The sequence below is a fragment of the Symphodus melops genome (genome assembly GCF_947650265.1).
Source record: "Symphodus melops genome assembly, chromosome: 1".
Taxonomy (NCBI): domain Eukaryota; kingdom Metazoa; phylum Chordata; class Actinopteri; order Labriformes; family Labridae; genus Symphodus; species Symphodus melops.
This window is the reverse complement of record NC_136691.1, coordinates 41,465,305-41,483,372: the sequence shown is the minus strand read 5'-3', so window position 1 is coordinate 41,483,372 and position 18,068 is coordinate 41,465,305. Positions and strand designations below refer to the sequence as shown.

The 18,068-nt window shown below is 42.2% G+C and overlaps 1 protein-coding gene across 1 annotated transcript in view; it reads left to right on the top strand.

The window, feature by feature from the left end:
- Positions 1-18,068, top strand: part of adgrv1 (adhesion G protein-coupled receptor V1) — a 97,625-nt gene that overhangs the window by 48,495 nt on the left and 31,062 nt on the right. The window contains exons 65-88 of the mRNA XM_079346526.1: positions 51-189; positions 332-517; positions 633-868; positions 1,038-1,186; positions 1,301-1,499; positions 1,662-1,881; positions 2,038-2,277; positions 2,441-2,590; positions 2,686-2,906; positions 3,009-3,288; positions 3,413-3,556; positions 3,909-4,080; positions 4,234-4,375; positions 4,649-5,217; positions 5,318-5,581; positions 6,045-6,162; positions 6,290-6,461; positions 6,602-6,844; positions 7,871-8,278; positions 8,680-8,852; positions 9,022-9,268; positions 9,448-9,587; positions 10,341-10,501; positions 10,747-10,847. Coding sequence (XP_079202652.1) covers positions 51-189; positions 332-517; positions 633-868; positions 1,038-1,186; positions 1,301-1,499; positions 1,662-1,881; positions 2,038-2,277; positions 2,441-2,590; positions 2,686-2,906; positions 3,009-3,288; positions 3,413-3,556; positions 3,909-4,080; positions 4,234-4,375; positions 4,649-5,217; positions 5,318-5,581; positions 6,045-6,162; positions 6,290-6,461; positions 6,602-6,844; positions 7,871-8,278; positions 8,680-8,852; positions 9,022-9,268; positions 9,448-9,587; positions 10,341-10,501; positions 10,747-10,847 — 5,074 coding nt within the window. The remainder of the gene's footprint in view (positions 1-50; positions 190-331; positions 518-632; positions 869-1,037; positions 1,187-1,300; positions 1,500-1,661; positions 1,882-2,037; positions 2,278-2,440; positions 2,591-2,685; positions 2,907-3,008; positions 3,289-3,412; positions 3,557-3,908; positions 4,081-4,233; positions 4,376-4,648; positions 5,218-5,317; positions 5,582-6,044; positions 6,163-6,289; positions 6,462-6,601; positions 6,845-7,870; positions 8,279-8,679; positions 8,853-9,021; positions 9,269-9,447; positions 9,588-10,340; positions 10,502-10,746; positions 10,848-18,068) is intronic.

Sequence of the window (18,068 nt, the reverse complement as noted above, 5' to 3'; positions counted from 1 at the left end):
GAGACCATAAAATGATTTGAGACTTTTTATCTGATTGTCTGTCCTCCCAGCCTTGTGAGAGGGCCAGGTGTATTTGGAGAGGTCCAGGTTTACTGGAATATCACTCCAGCCCTGGTGTCTGAGTTTGAAGCGATCTCTGGCACTGTGATCTTAAGAGACAGAGAATCCTCCGCCATGATTATTCTTAAGGTACTAACTAATATGGATCTTGACATGTTTCTGTTACTGCATTGCATGTTAAAATGATGCCCTAAAATACATTACAGTACAGGTTATCTTTTTCTGTGTGCTTTTTATAAAAATATCCATGACGTATCTATCGTGACATCAGGCCCTGGATGATGATCTTCCTGAAGAGCGCCATGAGTACCAGCTTGCACTGACTTCCATCACCCCTGGACTGGAGATCAGTCCAATTGCTAAGCATGCCAGGATTATTATGGCGGCCAGTGACAACCCATATGGCATCTTCTCCTTTGACCAGAATCAGTTTAGGGCAACTGAGGAAGAGGGAATGGTGAGGTCACCAAACGAAACAGTACACACTGTGTATATTGATCAACTGTTTGGTCTTATTTCATATTTAAACGTTTGTCTACCAAGCTATCTGATATTGCGTCTTTATGCCGCAGGTAAATGTCACAGTAAATCGCTCCTTGGGCAGCCTTGGCAGAGTGTGGGTGACCTATCAAACCTCAGGAAACTCAGCGATCAGTGGAGAGGACTTTGTGCCCGCTGCAGGACGACTTCTCTTTACGCCAGGCAAAACCTCACAACTAGTCACGGTGCAGATCCTGGATGACAGTCTTTCAGAAGGGCCTGAGGTGTTCTTTCTTAACATCACTGAAGTGGAGCTAGTCAACGTCAGGTACAAATACTTGTTGAGGTGGAGAAATTGGCCTTTTTTTAATTGGAGTGTTGATCATATCTTCAATCGTGCTGCTTATGGGAGTCAGAACAATTTGTTGATGCAACTGTCATAGGTTTCTTGTCTGTGGCTTTTGATTGTTTATTCTGTGTCTCCCTCTGGTGGTCAGTGCTGTGGACTACACAGTGAGAGAGTCAGGTCTCCAGCAAGACCAGCCCCCAGCTATAGGAAACATCTCCTCTGTCACTCTGGTAATACTAAAGAATGACAATGCTGAGGGTGTCCTGGAGTTCAGGCAAGACTATGTCAACATTACAGGTAAAGGCACAACAAAGACAAATTGAACCTGTTTACATCTCGTTCATATACCGTGATATCAAAATATTGTCTTTTAAATCTTCCTATTTGGTCTTCTGGCTGTCATTCCTTCAGTTGAGGAGGACGTGGGCACTCTGTTGATCCCAGTGGTGAGGAGAGTGGGCACTTATGGATCAGTCTCAGCTCAGTTCATTTCTAGAGGCCTGAGTGCAACCCCTTATCTCGACTACATCCTGAATAATGGATCAGTGATGTTTGCACATGGACAAAATACCAGCTACATCAATGTGTCCATAATAGATGACATGGACAGGTGAGGGGAGAAATTAAAATGATTAAAATGACTGTTGGCTTACACAAAGTCTATCTAGAAAACACACTCATTCTTTGTATGTTAGCTAAACTGATGTATTTTAACTCAAAGATTGTAATTTACTCCTAATTATACACATAACAGTGACATTATCTCCACCAGTGAGCATTTAGAGATATTCGAGGTCCTGCTGGTTGGAGCTACAGGAGGAGCAATTGTCGGATCTCAACACGTTACTAGAGTAACCATCGCCAAGAGCGACTCTCAAAGTGGCTTCATCCGTTTTCTCAACGACAGCCTAATCACTTTGGTCAACCCTAACTCCACCATCAAACTGAGTCTTGTATTGGAGAGAGCAGGAGGCTTTGTGGGCAATGCAACGGTATGGAAACTCTATACTATTAAAAAAGTATTTTCCAGGGGGGATAATAATTACTAATATATTTTTCTAAACAGATTGAATTAGAAGTTTACTCCCAGAAGTTAGAAAAACTAATTCATGTTTTTTTTGTTGTTGTTGTTGTTGTGTTTTTAACAGGTTGCTTGGATTATTCGGGGCCCTAACAGCGATGAGGTCCTTCCTCCATTCAACACAGACATTAGAGAGCCTGTGAACGGGTCACTCTTATTCAGGGACGGAGAGGAGGGCACACACAGCATAGAGCTGCGGATTCTCCCGCACGGAGAGGTTGAGGTGGAGGAGACATTTTATATAGCACTCAGTGTTCTGTCAGGAGAGGTGGATTTGGATCCTCGGGCTGGTTCTGTAACACTGAAGGTACTTCATTAAATTACTGTATGCCTGCAGGAACGTTTCTGTGTTATTAATAATAATAATTTTAAAAAAAGATCTCCAAGCACCTGGAAATCTAATGTGGTACAAACCTTGTTACCTACTAACTTCTAATGAATCTTTCCTTTAAAAAACATTTTACTCCCAGATAGAGAAGTTTGGTGATCCAAATGGTATAGTCCAGTTTACTGTGGATTCTCTTCAAGAGCACATCTACAATGAATCCACAGAAGAAGAGGGTCCTTTGAACATTTCACTGTTGGTTACACGCAGGGAGGGCGTCATGGGTAGCATCACGGTAATACAACATCATACACACTTGACATGTGCCAATCATATCTGAATACACATTTAAGTGCCCTTTATTAAAGTTTCAGTTCTCTTCCACCTCAGGTGCATTGGCAGATACAGAGTGACTCAGATGTGGAAGGTGACTTTTTAGCCTCAGCTGGCTCGGTAAAAATCTTTGAAGGTCAAAGAGATGCTGAAATTGTTCTCAGCCTGCTGCCTGATACAGAGCCAGAGCTGGAGGAGCTCTACACTGTCCAGCTCACAGCTGTGGAGGGTGGTGCTACTCTGGACGCCAACCTAAACCTCATCAGAACAACAATCAGGTTTCTCATAATGCCTATTATATTCAGCTCAACAAAATACATGGACTCCCAGAGAAATCTTCACAATAATTGAACTAATTCCTTATCTCCTCCGACCCTTAGGGTGCTCGCTAACGATGAACCCCATGGTGTCTTTTCCCTGGATCCTGAGCTACAGTCCATAGTGGTAATGGGGTCAGGGTCTGAGGTCACCAGAGCTCTGATCTTGAATGTGACACGACGTGCAGGGCTCTTCGGCAACGCTAGTGTGGGCTATAGGATCAGTGGAGAGATGGATGAAGTGATGGACATGGAGGAGATACTTGGAGGACAAGCTGAAGGAAGGCTTTTAATAAGAGAGGGACAGACCTTCAGCACTGTCAATGTTCCTATCAGCAGCCAGGTAAGGATTAGCAGTCTTTTACAGGGACTTCTGTTAAGGGGTGGTCAAAGTAAAACCCTTCAAAAATGAAGTTCGTATTTTTTATGAACTCCTTTATTTATTGACCTGACATTTATTTCTGTAGGTATTTTTGTCAGCGGGAAAAAGCTTTAAGGCAGAGCTGACTGATGTAAGTCTAGGCAGTCCTATTGTTGGCTCTCCGCCTCGGCTATTTCAAGAGGCCAGCGTTGCCACGGTGACTGTGCCTGAAGTAGCTGCCAGCTCTGAGGTGAGTTTTGCATATGTTATTTTGTTTGTTTTGTTCATGATATGATTTGTCGTCTTTATGGCACCAGGGATGATCGGACAGGTCTCAGTGCGCTGCTCGGGGATGTTTCATTACTCAAAGGAAGAGAGAGTCACTCTCTCGTCCTTTGTTTCATTGAAGATTATCAAAGAACAACATGAATACAAATACATAAATACAGAATCATGTGTGCAGCCTCTGTTTGTGAAGATAAAACTAAATCCATTTTAAGTTGTTAAGTACAAGCTATATTTCTTTCTCTATTATGTTTATGATAAAGAAGGCAACCTGCTAACAGGATTATAAACTGACTTCTCTCACTTTCTTTGTACAGGTTGGCTTTGCCTCCCTTGCTCTGCAGGTGTCAAGTATAGAAACAGGGACGTGTGAAGCAAAGGTGACACGAACAGGGCTGTTTGGGGACATTAGGGTGCAGTGGAATACTGGATTTCCTTCAGGTCAGGCTCCACCTGGGCTCAGACTGGGAGTGATCAGCCCAAGTTCAGGTAAAACGCACAGAGAATTAGATCTGAAGCAGTACCACCTATTTAAGGTGATTTGAAATGAAGTTGTATTTGTCTGTTTGTTTTCCAGCACTGACTTATCACACTTTGTATTCTTTATTGTTGATTACCTTCCACATCAATGTCTATGTTCAGGCTCACTGACCCTGGCCCATGGAGAGAGGTCTAAAGTCATACCGCTGACAGCTGCTGCTGATGCGTCTGTGGCAGCTTCCTATGCTATACACCTCACAACTGCAACAACAACCTCTGCTGCAGCTGGTGCTGTGAGGCTCAGGTAATGCTTTCACTTGGGTGTAAAGTTACGGTGGTGTATATTGGTAACCATAACAAGAAGAAGTGGGAAATTGAGTGAAAAATAAACAAACAAAAGGTATAGAAGAAATTTTTGAATTGTGTACAGATGATAGCAAATAAACTTCAATCTTTGCTCTCACTAATATGCGTCTACTTCCCTTTTTTAAAATCAAGTCCTCGATTAAATATAAATACCGGTGTGTATTTAAGTCAACATTCAAATGTAGCCTCTCTCTGATGTCTCTCGGTACAGGTCAGGATTTACAGTGGCTGAAGTTGAGCCACTGGGAATTTACCAGTTTGCCCCTGATTCCCGCCAGCTGGTCATTGCAGAGGACATCCAAACAATCACACTTTATGTCCAAAGACTCTATGGTTCTCGCAGCAACAGCACCCGCCTCTCCTATACAACAGTAACGGGCAGCGCAGCAGCTGGAGAGGACTTTATCGCAGTACCAGATGGCCGTTTGGTCTTTGAATCACCTCGCCAAACCAACGCTTCCTTCCACCTTTCAATACTCGACGACTCCCTCTCGGAGGCCGATGAGTACTTTCACGTCAACCTTACAGATGCTCGAGCTCTTTCCCCAGTCTCGGCATGGAAAGATAGCCCTCCTCGCCTGAGCCCACAGCACAGCGTGGCCACTGTCACCATCCTGGCTAGTGATGTGACAGGAGGAGTGCTGAGTATTGGGCCTGGACAGGTTCAGGTACCAGAGGACAGGGATGAGGAGAATCAGCAGGACAGGAGGGTGGTTCTGAGGGTCCGGAGGTCCGACAGTGTGGCTGGGGCTGTGAGGGTTCGGGTTCAAGCATATGGAGGTTTGTTTGGTTTGCTTCCCCACTTCACTGCTACATTTTATGTTACTTTATGTAGTTCTTCTCTCTGATGTTTGTTGTGTTGCTGTTTGCTTTTCCCTAGATGGAAGCACAGCACCTCCTCCCTTTACATTAGAACCTGTGGGGGCTCTGGCAAAGGAGGAACAGGACTTCCGCCTGGAGTCCACTATAGTGTCACTACAACCTGGTCAGAATGAAGCAGAGGTTGTCCTCCTCATCCTGGATGATTCAGAGCCTGAGGGACAGGAAGTGTTCTTCATTTACCTCAGTGACCCAGAGGGAGGAGCTCAAATCACTGACAGTACACTCCTTGGCTTTGGGGCTTTTACCAAGATCACCATCCTCGGTAAAATTAAAAAAAAAATAAGATTGAGTATGTTAGAGATTAAAGAAAAAAATCACAGTATAATGTATATATAAGATGTTAAGGCAAACTATAAAGCTACAACATACAATATATCTATATTTAAAATGTTTTGAGCACAAGCTAAACCCTGAGAGTGTCTCTTAGGTTTAATCAGATGCACCAACAGACATTTGTTTTGTTATCTCACTGAATGATGAGTGATTCAGTCTTCTTCTCTGGTTACATTCATCTCATTTGATTTGCATCAGGTCACTTCTACATAAGTCTCCTTCTGCTATTCTTGGCCTCGTTGTTCACATAATCACTTCACCGTGGCAGATGATTTGATTATTGTGCTTGTATGATTGACAGGAACTCAAATTAATCATAAGACTATGAGCTAATGAACAATTTAATTTGCTTATTGATTTTTTTCCCCCACTTTGTCCTCGCCTCAATCCAGGAAGTGACTTCCACAATGGTATTGTAGGGTTCAGTCACAGCTCTCTGGTTGGCCAAGTTCTGGATGAGGATTCAGAAAACAGAACCGCTCTCCTCTATCTGCAAAGACAAGAAAACAGGTAAATGTGTAAAACTTTTTTTATCAACAAAGGGAAATGTGTGAAAATGTTCCTCAGCAACGGATCAATTTTTGAAGACTCATAGTTGTTCGCAGTTATTAAGCATGCTCCTTCTCCTTCTCTTCAGAGCCTTTGAGGATTTGCAAGTCTTCTGGAGAGCAACCTTCAGCAAGGCAACTTTAACTCTCATCAGCAATGGGGTCAACCTAACGAAACAGCTGGTGCAGACCTCAGGAGCAGCACTGTGTAGGAGAGGAGAGACAACCTGTGCTCTCACTGTGGAGGTGCAGGATGATGAGGTGAGAGAGAAGAAGAGGCTTCTGCATAACGTTATTCATCTGACCTTCTTGTTATTTGTCCAAGCCTAACAAAAAACAACAGTTTTGTTTGGTGCTTAATGATTTTATGAATTGACTCCTCACTCATCTGTGTTGCACAGGAACCAGAGCAGCAGGCTTGGTTCTTGGTGGAGATTTATCAGGTGGGTGCTGGAGCATCCATTAATGAGACCATCCGCTTTGCCAACATCACCTTAGCAGAGAGTGATGATCCACGAGGCATAGTGTACTTTTCTGTGGGCCATAGATTGCCCATCGCCACCCCCATGACCACGAGGCTCAGTCTACAAGTCTACAGACAAGCAAGCATAGCTTCAGTCTTGTCTGTACAATATCGTACTCTGGTAAGTAACAAACGGTACACTTTTTAAATGGTATCTGTGTATACATTTGAAAACATTTGAGCCCGCATCAACAAAGTCAATGATGCGTAATCTGCTCTGATGTTTGGAATAAATTGAATTTGCTCAGACTTTGTCTTATTTATTGGGGATGCGCTATTTGTTTATTCAGCTTTGCCCTGGAGGTGTATTTGTTCTCTGTAGTGACAAACCTGATTTCCTATCTAGGCCAATGCAATTACAACCAATTATTAACAGAAATAAGACATTTACCCAACTGTTAAAGCCTTAATGATAACAAGCCTAATGATGTTAATTTGTCTCTATGTAACCTGCAATTGTTCCCCTGATTTACCATGAGTAACAGATGTTGTGTCTCTAATGGTACACTGATCTCATTTGTCGTTATGCAAGTTTGAACAGTTGATGACTTGGTTATTTCCTGTCTGTAGAGTAAAACTGTTTACCCATATTTGGATGATAACGTTAGCATTTTGTTTGCACTATATAATCCTGATATAATTTCCATCAACATGGTTTTTTTTTCTTTTTTTTCTGATGGTTAAATTGAGTCTTCCCTGTTATACTAGTATATAAATAATGGTCATGTTTTTTTCCTCATCGTTTTAATGCTATTGCCACCCTCCCTTTCTGCAAAGCATTAAGATGAGAGATATCTTGGTTATGTGCCGTCCAGGAGCATTAAGTATCCGCTTGCACTCACTCTTTTTGATATCAAAGATGAAAATCAGAAAGTGCCCAGTGAAATCATCAAAAATAATAACCTCACTGAGACACATGGACAGGAAATCTGCTTTCATCTCGTAGAACTAAAGCATGTTGTGAGAAAGAAGGTTTAATGCATGATAGAAGCCTAGTTCACATCATGGGCACCCTCACTCATCTAGCTGTTGCATTACTGATTATGTGATCGTTATTGATAAATGAAAACAGGGAATTTCAAAGTTTTGAGAAGCCTATTGACTCCATAACATATAAGCATTTTGAACATTTCTGTTTCCTTTGTAGGAGCTTCCTGGAGACGATGTGGTAGGTCCCTCTATAATTCGACCAGCCGTAGCAGGGATGGACTTTCCTAAACAGCAGGGTACACTCACCTTCCAAGTGGGTCTTCGCAACGCATCTTTGGACATATTCCTAACACCTCATCTCGCCTCATCATTGCCCACGCCGAAGCGCTTCCAGGTGGAACTGTACAACGCCACAGGGGGAGCCAGGGTGCATCCACAGTTCGGGCTGGCTAATGTGACTCTGGTTTCAAATGCAGCAAGTGAAGCTGTGTGGGTCTTACTGGACCAATTACATCAGCCTCTAAACCCAAATATAGTGAATCGGGTGCTTAAAGAACTTCTCAATGAGGTCACGGCACCTGTCACTCATGAGCAGATGACTGCTGTACTTGAAGCTCTGGGGAAGGTAAGAGTGTTTGAAACATCATGTCATCAAAGCTTGCGGAGCAGATCAAACAGTGAAACACAAAATTAAACCTACATTCATACCTGCACCATCATCGTATTAAAACAGACAGTATTATGATCAATGTATCTGTTAGTATTGTTTCGGTTAAGGATTTTTTTGAAAGCCTGATTTGTACTGTATTTTCTTACAATCAAACAAGTTGATTCTTTTAAAAGAACAGTCCTGTTTATAGTGTTCCCGAACACTGTCATTGTCTCCATTTTCAACCTATTCATGTCAACATATCAATCTTTGCTGCAGATTTCTGATTTTCAAAATATATTGTCATAACTCAGTGTCAGACAGCTCTAACATACATAAATCTGTCTCTCTATTTACTTCTGTTTACTTTGTGTCAGGTTCTTGCAGAAGCCGAGAAGGTTCCTTTGCTACAAATTAACCGCAATTTGACCTATGACCTGCTGTGTGCCTTGGCCAATCCCAGCAGGGCTGACACTCGAGGCTTCAGTCACCTTGCTGAGGTGGCAGAGAGATTTGCTTTCTCCCTCCTCACTCACAGCCAATGTGAGATGTAAGTGTCCCTCCTTTAAACTGCCAATCAGTGAGAGGGAATCGACCCTCTTCTCAATTTTACATGTTGAGCTAGTTAATATATTTTACAGGGATTTTTCTTTGATATATTGTTATTAAGATGCTCATACTTGGTATTCTAAAGGTTTCTCTCTGTGTGTTTTCTCCAGAAGGGGTAGCATCTTGGAAACCTGCCCGTATATGACCATCTCTGCCTTCCAGTGGTACCCCACACAAATCAATGGACACAAATTTAGGGGACGTAATGCAGACTTCTTCCAGCTCCCTGATCGCTTGCTGGCGGTTCCAGCAGTGCCGACAGCTGACTGCGCCAACCTCAGCCGGATTCAACTGATTGAGTTTAGAACAGATCACTGGTTTATCACAAACCATACAACTACTGCTCTTAGTGGGAAGGTAGGAAAGCATTGAGTTAGTGAAAGGTCTAATATGCCTCCAATCAAAGCTTTTATCAGGAGACTTCATCAATTGAACAGCAAACCTTATATTTCAAAACAGCAGGTGGCAGTATTACTCCAATATTCACATTCAGTTCAGTCCACAGCTGAGCTCTTGTCTCTTTTGTGTATATAAAGGTATTCTCAGCTAGCTTGCGGGACAGAGGGTCACAACCCCTAGAAGATGGCAATGAGGTGGTGTATCGTATCCACAGCCCTGGACACCAAGTTAAACCAGGCCGCTCGATATGCCTTCTCTGGAATCAGACATCTTCAAGGTAATCCACCCGGTGGCCATTCAGATGCAGACTGTTCTAAATGAACCAAAGCAGCAAGTTGAAACCACAATTGTTTAATATGTGTGATAGAGGTCACCTCTGTATGTCATCCCCACCCTTATCCACTGATCTCATCCTGTTTAATAAGTATAAGGCAAAAGTCCAAGTTTAGCTCTACAATAAGGCCTCATAGGGGAAGTTGCATCTCAGTTTCATATCTGCACATTCAGTCCACCACACTCTGAATTCTCCCACTGGGAGTCGGTTTGTTGAGGACATTCCTGGGGCGTAGAACAAAACTTGGCAGGAACACAATGTTACAAGTTAGGAATTGGCAGGTTTGGCCGGAACAGCTACTTGGACGACGTCTCTCTCAGAGTAAAATGGATTAGGGAACTGATATGGAGAGAGAGCAGGAGGTGGAGAGATGCAAGGTCAAAATGAAAATTGTGGGGAGTTTAGTTCAGTTGGATGAGCAGGCGCCCCATGTACAGAGGCTACTGTCCTCATTGCTCTGGTTGCAGGTTGAGCTCCCCATCTTGACGCTGCTTGGTGCATATCATCTCCCACTCTCTCCCCAAATTTCCTGTTTCTCTATAGCTGTCCTATCAACCTATTTTTGACTTTCATAAAAACAGAGTGTAGGGGAATGGTTGAATACTTTATTTTGTCTCACAGGACAATATCACCCTCCAAAACACTGAGAGCAAGTTGCACACATCTTGATGATACATCCACTTCTCTCTCCTCTAGCTGGTCATCAGATGGTCGATACTGCAGGGTTGTGAAAGAGAGTGGGAACTATGTGGAATGTGCCTGCTCCCACTTGTCTATCTACACGGCCTACGCAGAGTTTGTCACTCTCGCTTCCCACAACGATGCCTTCTACGCCTCTGGATTCATCTGCATCTCAGGTACAACAAAAAAAACAATCTCCCTTTGTCTTGTCTTTTTATATGCTGTGTCTTCTCTTTGTCTCCAGTGTTCCTTCTGTTTGCCCCTCTGCCTACATTCCCCTCTCTGCTGGTGCATCCCTCGACAAGAGATTAATCCTCCATATTCCTCTCACATTGTTATAAATAGCCACAGTGTATTTATGCAAAACCTTTAATTGATCATATCAGTATTGGTTTAAGGTTCTACACTTCTTTCTCTTTAGGCTTTGCATTGGCCATCATATCCCACGTGCTGTGCTCTCGATTCCCGATGTTTGCTGCCAAACTTCTCACTCACATGATGTTGGGCTGCCTTGGAACGCAGGTAACACGTTTCTGCTCACATCTCGTGCAATGGTACCTTTGCTAAACTATAAAGGCCACAAAGAGCTTCAGCAGCCTCAGTTCACAGCACGTGAAAGGCTGCAACCACCATCACCCAACACCATGTATTTGTTTCTTTGTCATTAGCGTCGACACATTCTCTACATTAGCATTCATCTAGATTGATGGGGAACCTTTGCAAGTAGCTATAGAGGCATTCATCTCTCATTTTTAAATGAATCAATAATTCAGGTGCATGAAACTGCAATAATGTGTTAGACAACCAGGACCTTTGTTTCCATGAATTACAAACACACCCAGGGAGATAAAAAATATCACACACATGCATGTACTCCTTTTATATTCAAATACTTCATTTACTGAGCATGCATACACACACTATGCTGCTGCCCCTTCTTGTTAGTCTCTACACATGATATTGGTACTTTCTTGGAAATGTGCATGGACGTGAATACACATCCTCCAATGTCATTGGTTGCGTAGTTTGCGGGTGGCTCGTCATGACAACACAACCATGCCCCCGCACCCTCGGCCATTAAAAACGCAAGCTGTCACATAAGCAATGAGCGAGATAGATATGTGGCTGCAGGGTTTGTCTCACAGCGGGTTTAGACGATGCATGTGTGTGTACGTGTGCATGTGTGTGTCCATGAGGTAGTGCGGGACTGGTAATTTTCCACTGGTCCCCACTCTCTTTGGTTGACAAACACGAGCCCCTACTAAAGCAGACTGTCACTGGGGGCAAACCACCTCGGGCTCGACCTGTTTATGGCCCAGACAGAGATCCTGGACCAAAAAGAGTTTTGGATGGAAAATTCCGTTCTGTTCTGTTTTCCTTGTTGGTACTGTACTGCATGATAAGGCTACTTCCTTTGAGGTGCACGTGTTTGACATTGTGCTTTAGTTTAGGAAAAGCATGGGTGTGTTTCTGTGGCCTTCTAGTCAAGGATAAATGACGGAGGCCTGGCTGGATACCAGACTGTCAAACTGAAGCCCTTAATGAATGTGGGCTTTGTAGATAAGTCAGCTGAATTCACCTGGCTTTTCAACTCAGTGATATTAGTTGCCTAACAAGAGTAAGCTAAGTACCGTAATGATTGACTCAACTTGACTCTGATGCTGGAATATTAATGTGTCCAGTGTGCTTTCATGCTAAAAAAAAATATTGACACATTTTTTTGTATAATCTAGTGTTGTTTTTGAAAGATGTCCTACATCCAAAGTTAACATGGGGCAGAGCTTTAGGGTGTGCTTCATAGAAATTACATGAAGGGTGTCCCATGCCTTTTAGAGAGAGGGAGTTATAGGAGGTGACGTTAGTTTCTAACAGATTCTGATAAAGGAGGCTTTCCTATTTATATTGGTTTTCCCTCTGTGTTTTAGTACAAAAGTAAAAACAAGTGTTTCATAACTACTGCATTGAACGTTTCAACCTTAAATCTTGTCATAGTATATACAGTGTAGATGATACAAACAGATCAAATAAATCTTGACTCTAAGCACCTGAATAATTATTGAACTGCATTTGCATGAAAAAGCATTAAAGAGGCATGTTTAAGGTCAACTCATAATTCTATATACAACTACAGTTTGGCATTAGCAGTTCTTGCTGAATGTCTCTATTAAGAGAGATGTGTTGGGCATGTTGGACAAAAGATTCACAAGCTGTCATATTTGAATGACAGAAACAAACTCTCAGTCTGTCTCGTGCCTCACCTCTGATCCAAACTTCCCTGACAGAGAACATTTTGTGGGGTCAAAACACCCACAGGGTGAAAGAGAGTGGCCGCCGACTATGATATAAGCCACAGAGATATTGTGTGTGCGTGTGTGTGTGTGTGTGTCACATAACAGGTTGTGCAGTGACAGTCTCAGGCTCTGGCTCCTCAGCAAGACAACTGAAGATTGTCTGTGCAGAGTGGAAATTTACCCAGTGCATATGTGCGATAGAATTGATCCCCACCTAGTCAAATGTGTATAATTGTCGCGTGTGTGTATAAATGGTAAAAATGTGCATGACAGCAAGCAAAAGAAAATTCAACTTAAAGTTCATGGCTGAAGATTTGTTCACTGATGGTGTCCGTCACACTCTAGATTTTCTTTTTAACACAGTTCACCATATCATAAGTCAATAGAAATCAGACACACCCGCTCCATGTTTCAGTGTTTCTGCCATGAGGGTAAAGAGACTTTTAAACTGAACAAAAACACTCTGCATCTGATTTTGACTACAGTTCCATGTGACCTCAAAACAAACAAAACCATGTATAAACTCTTAGATCAGCTTTCATGAGGTTTTGTTGTGTACCTGATGGTCATACCCTTACCAGAAGAACTCGGCATTCATGTAATCCAAACATCAATCAGTGACGCAAGTTACAGCAAGCTCACGAAAACGCTGCCTTTTTTTTTTTTTTTTTTTTTCGGGTAGAGACCTCTTTTAAAAAAAAACATGATTTCATTTCTCTTTCATTCGCCTCTCTCTGTTTCCATTTCACATTTGTCAACTCCTGGGGTGCTTCATCATTCTGTTTACAGTCATCCCTGTCCCACTCGTTACAGAGGAAAGTAGAGGCTGTTTGTTTTCAAGCAGAGGCCAAGGAGATTCCCAGCAGAGGATGACAGGATTTCTCAACAGGATGTGGCACGGCTTACTGACGTCTTTTCAGGGAAAGGTGAAGAAATGGCAGAGCTGAAGTGTAGATTGGCAGGCCAGTATCCGTAGAGTCACAAAAAAGAACAAATGAACCGCTCTGACTAATTCTAGGCTAATGTAAGAACTATTATTTAATCTGTATGTGATTCCCTTGAAAGTCATTGCTCTTGGATCTTGTTCATTAAGACCATTTAACTAGAGCTTTAGTTTACGACATCCTTCAGCCACGTCAATTTCTAAGTAAATTCTGGTTCCATGTATGAAAGAAATATCTAATCTCTATCTCCATGACAAACCAAACACAATGTGAATTGTTACCCATTGTAATGAAACAGCCCTCCACATCCAGACAGCTTTTCCCACGGCTCAGTATAGTGTTTATCCTAGTGGTCCTAGTGCTGTATTCCAGTATATGGGACGTGTTTAGGTGACTCTTAGTTTGGTTATAAAGGATTTCCTGTTAGCTCTGGGAATGAATCCAATATTCAGAAGTCTGCGCCTCAAACCACACGCACGCACACACACGCACACACACGCACACACACGCATATCCACTCACTTCTAACCCCCAATTGACCGCCCACCACCCTCACGTCCCGACTCTGAAGAAGCTGGGATTGCTGCAGTCGTGTTTCATAAATGTTCCTGTTTGTCGTCACTGAGTTTGTGTATGTGATGGGGGGATTTAGGTTTTGGACAAGCGTGCGTGCTGTGTCTCAGCCCTCCAGGAAAGGGGACATATAAATCCTGTAATCAGAGTCCTGACTGTGTCCTTTTCTCAACAAAAGTCTTTGTCTTTTAAGTGTTAGTGCTTTTTTAGAGGAAGTTTATCTGTTCCCATTAGGAACAATCAATCATTCAATCATACTTCTCTGGTTGACGTCAAAGAACGAGCCCTTTCAATCGCGCTCTATGCCCCTTCCTGAAAGTCCGTGAAAACAAAACTTAGAAAGTGAAAAAAGGAACAATTTAGTGGAAGTAGAAGTGGAGTAAAACCAGTAAAATCCTTCTTTCAAAGATTCAAAGACAGAGACCAGACATTCAACTGTTGCATTTTTTTTTTTATAAATCTTGGTTGTACATGGAAAAAAACAGATATCCAACAGAGTAGTTTGCAAAATCTATGATCATGTCTTGAGAAACACAGGATAGCTTCCTGCTTTAAGTGTTTATTAAAAAGGTATTTTAGTGTATTTTATTCTATTCATATTACTTCAACCTGTCAATGTTTTTTCTACTCTGGCGTTAAAGTACACAACATGTCCTTTGAAACGTTTTGATGCATTTCGAGGCTCGTCACTGTCTTTCTGCTGAGGCTAATGGCATGCAAGCTATGAAAGGGTATCATGTATCAGCAGACAGGGCCTGTGTTGCTTTGAGTGTGCACAGAGAGGACAGTGGAGAGGTGAAGACACCCTCCTGGGAGACTCACATTGCGCTCAGCCGGCTGGTTCAACACTTTTTGCCGAGTGTTGCACTGACTCTCCTCTCCTCTCCGTGCGGTCTTCATCCGTGTTGAAGTCAACAGCATCTTTCGTATCACTGTTCATTGTGACCTTGCCTCTTTTGCCTCAGTCTGGAAAATGAAGCCGACCTTATCTGTCTCTCTGCCCCTCTTTTTCCTTCTCTCCCCACTTAACCTTTATGTCATAAAATGATGAGTAATGTCGCTGTTTCTGTTCTCTGTCGCCCTTCATCATTGTTGCTGCTGCTGGGCTCAGCAGGGAGCTGGGACATTACAAGCTTACAAAGAGACTGTCTCTCTCTCTCCCATTCCAAAAGTGACTGATCACTTCCTGGATGACTCATCGGTTCTAAAAATGAGAAAACTTTCACATGTCCCTCAATTTGTGACTGACACTCAGGCCCTGTTTATACCTGGCATTAATATCCATCCTGAGTAACCATATAACAAGTGGTAAGCCTTAATGCAACCCAGTGTGTCCTGAGGATGCCTTCCTCCACATTGGTTTAATAGAGTAAACAGTTGTGTCCTGGGCTTCTCACTCTCCTCTTATCCACACACTCACATGGACTAACCTGACAGATCATTATCTTCACACACAGGACTGCTTTTTCATTTCTCCACTGTGCCTTGAGGAAATCTTTACTTGTACATTTCTCATGTTTTTCCCATATGAATGTAGATGCAGTTTATGCATGAGTGATGCACGAAATCACATATAGACAGAGTCTGTATTTATTGCGGAAGGAAGATACATTTCATTATTTTGATACAGGAGGATTAAACACTGACGAGAAAGGAGCGAGGGATGGTGTTGATGAAAGTGCGATCTGAGTCCAAGTGTGACAGTGCAGTAAAGATGAATCATAGGGGAAGAGGAGATATAATGTTCATCTACCTGTCTGTCCTTACACACGGTCCCTGACTCCACCGTAGACATGATCTGTCCTGTATTTCCATGTATGATCAGTGCCATCACTTGGATGTGAATGACGAAAGGAGCACCGATTAAAAAGCGTTTATATTTTCACGAACGCACCGCACTTATGAGATGGAACGCAGGTCTGTGTGTGTGCGTGTGTGTGTGTGTGTGTGTGTGTGTGTGACAGAGAGCTCAAGAGTGTTTGTCATTTCCTGTTTTGTTTTTTTGTTTTGTTTTTTTCCAGTCTTATAAAGTTGAATGATGTACCGTGTTGTGTCACATCCCATCACAAGTGGTCGCTGGAGACACATTAATGCAAAGTGTGGAGGCATGTGCTTAAGTGCTGTCCGCTGGTCGTCTGATCACTCAGCACAGACGTTAAGCCAAGGTATAAACAGTTTCTTGATTACTCTCAGAGACTCAGCACACATATCATGATGATAGTCACAAGAAAACATGGTGCCCATCCTATAGGACTATCAAATGTGTTTTTCAGATTCATATAAAAAGCTTTCGCTAACAAGGTTCTGTCAATATTTGAACAAACGTCAACAACTGATGTCCAATAAGTGGTCACTTCAGTTTACTGTTTTGGTAGTTCAACTATATTACACTCTTGTGTAGTATAACATTGAAACTTATTTTAGCAGCATGTTCTTTAGAGCTCAGCTTCAAAGTCTGTAACAGCGTTCCTTCATTTGTCATTTACAGCATGTCACAGATAAGCGGTTCTTCATCACATCAACTCTGAGTCCTGCAACTAGTCTTGCATATTCCATGACACACAATGCTGTTAAGCTTTGTAGTCTTTGCAATCATAATTCTGTACATTTCCTGTGCTTTTATCTGAAAATGCGACCGTATGAATGTTATTGCTCTCGTAAGCATCGATGTGGCCGCAGCAGACTCTGCCCTTTCTGTCCTCTGGAAGTTACACTCTCATTTTTGCCAAAAGTGTGTTGTACTAAGAGCAGGTGGCCTGAGAAACACTTTCATGAACTTTCCTCTATTTCCAGATAAGTCCATGAGTCCACAGTAGCTATTTAACTTCATCCTGGTTTCTACTTTACACTCCTGCTTCTGCCTGAAGTCTTTTAGGATGTGGAGGCCAAAAGCATTAATTTCAGGAGTATTTTGGGATGGTGATCTGAATTAATGAATCAAGTTTCTTCTAATGTCAAAGTTTAAAAGACTACGTTTTCACTGTTAACTTCCAGAATCATTAAAGATTTATCCATTTAGGTAAACCAACTTTATCCATATAAGGCATAAAGTAACGTTGCTGTTTCAGATATCACATCATGTACCCATTACCTGAGACTTGTACAAAGAAATGTTTTTGAAATCAAAGTTTGTCTGCTTCATGTTGTACTTCCTGGATTCTCCATGCAGCTTCATTTACCTTTTACCTGATTCAGTGGAGTCATTCAGTTTGTCACTAAGGACTTCACCAAACAGGCACTCTGAATGATAAACATAAGGGTTCAATGTCCCCAAGAGCCTGCTCTATTTTTGGAGTTTGACAGCTTATCTTGGCAGTCCTTTGTGCATCGAGTGCAGTGAACTTTGGGGGTTTAGAGAAATAGAAATCTTAAAAAACTGTTGAGGTCAACGCTGTGGCTGTTTTACTGAGATGTTCTAGGTTAGACTGAACAGAGGGTTTCACTTATGTTCAAATTAATGCTGTGAAGGCATTGGAAAGGTTCTGTTCAAAGTCATTCAAGTCATTTGAGGTCTAATCAAGCAGGGAAATATTTTGACATTAGAGAAGGAAAGAGATTGTGTAAGCTTTGTGACCTGAAATAGAAAAAAGAGAGTCGCCCAACATCCTTAAAAAAAATCAGGAAACACTGAATGAAGGAAGGAAACTGGTGTATCTCCTGCTGTATCTATAATAAGGTCTTTTGTTCTTGGCTTATCAGAAAATTGTCATCAGCTGTCTTTTTGTTTTCAAATCTTGAGTCTCAGTCTTATCATGTTTATGTTTTGGTAATTAGGGTTAGAGATGAAGACAGTAGCAGTGGGCTGCTAATTGCAAGTGCATTAACCCAAAAGTAAAATCGATGTTTACAACAAAAACACTCTGAGAGAATCACTGACAGACACTTTTTTTTTTTAAAGAAACAAGGCCCATTCAACGCCAGCATAGTCATGAAAC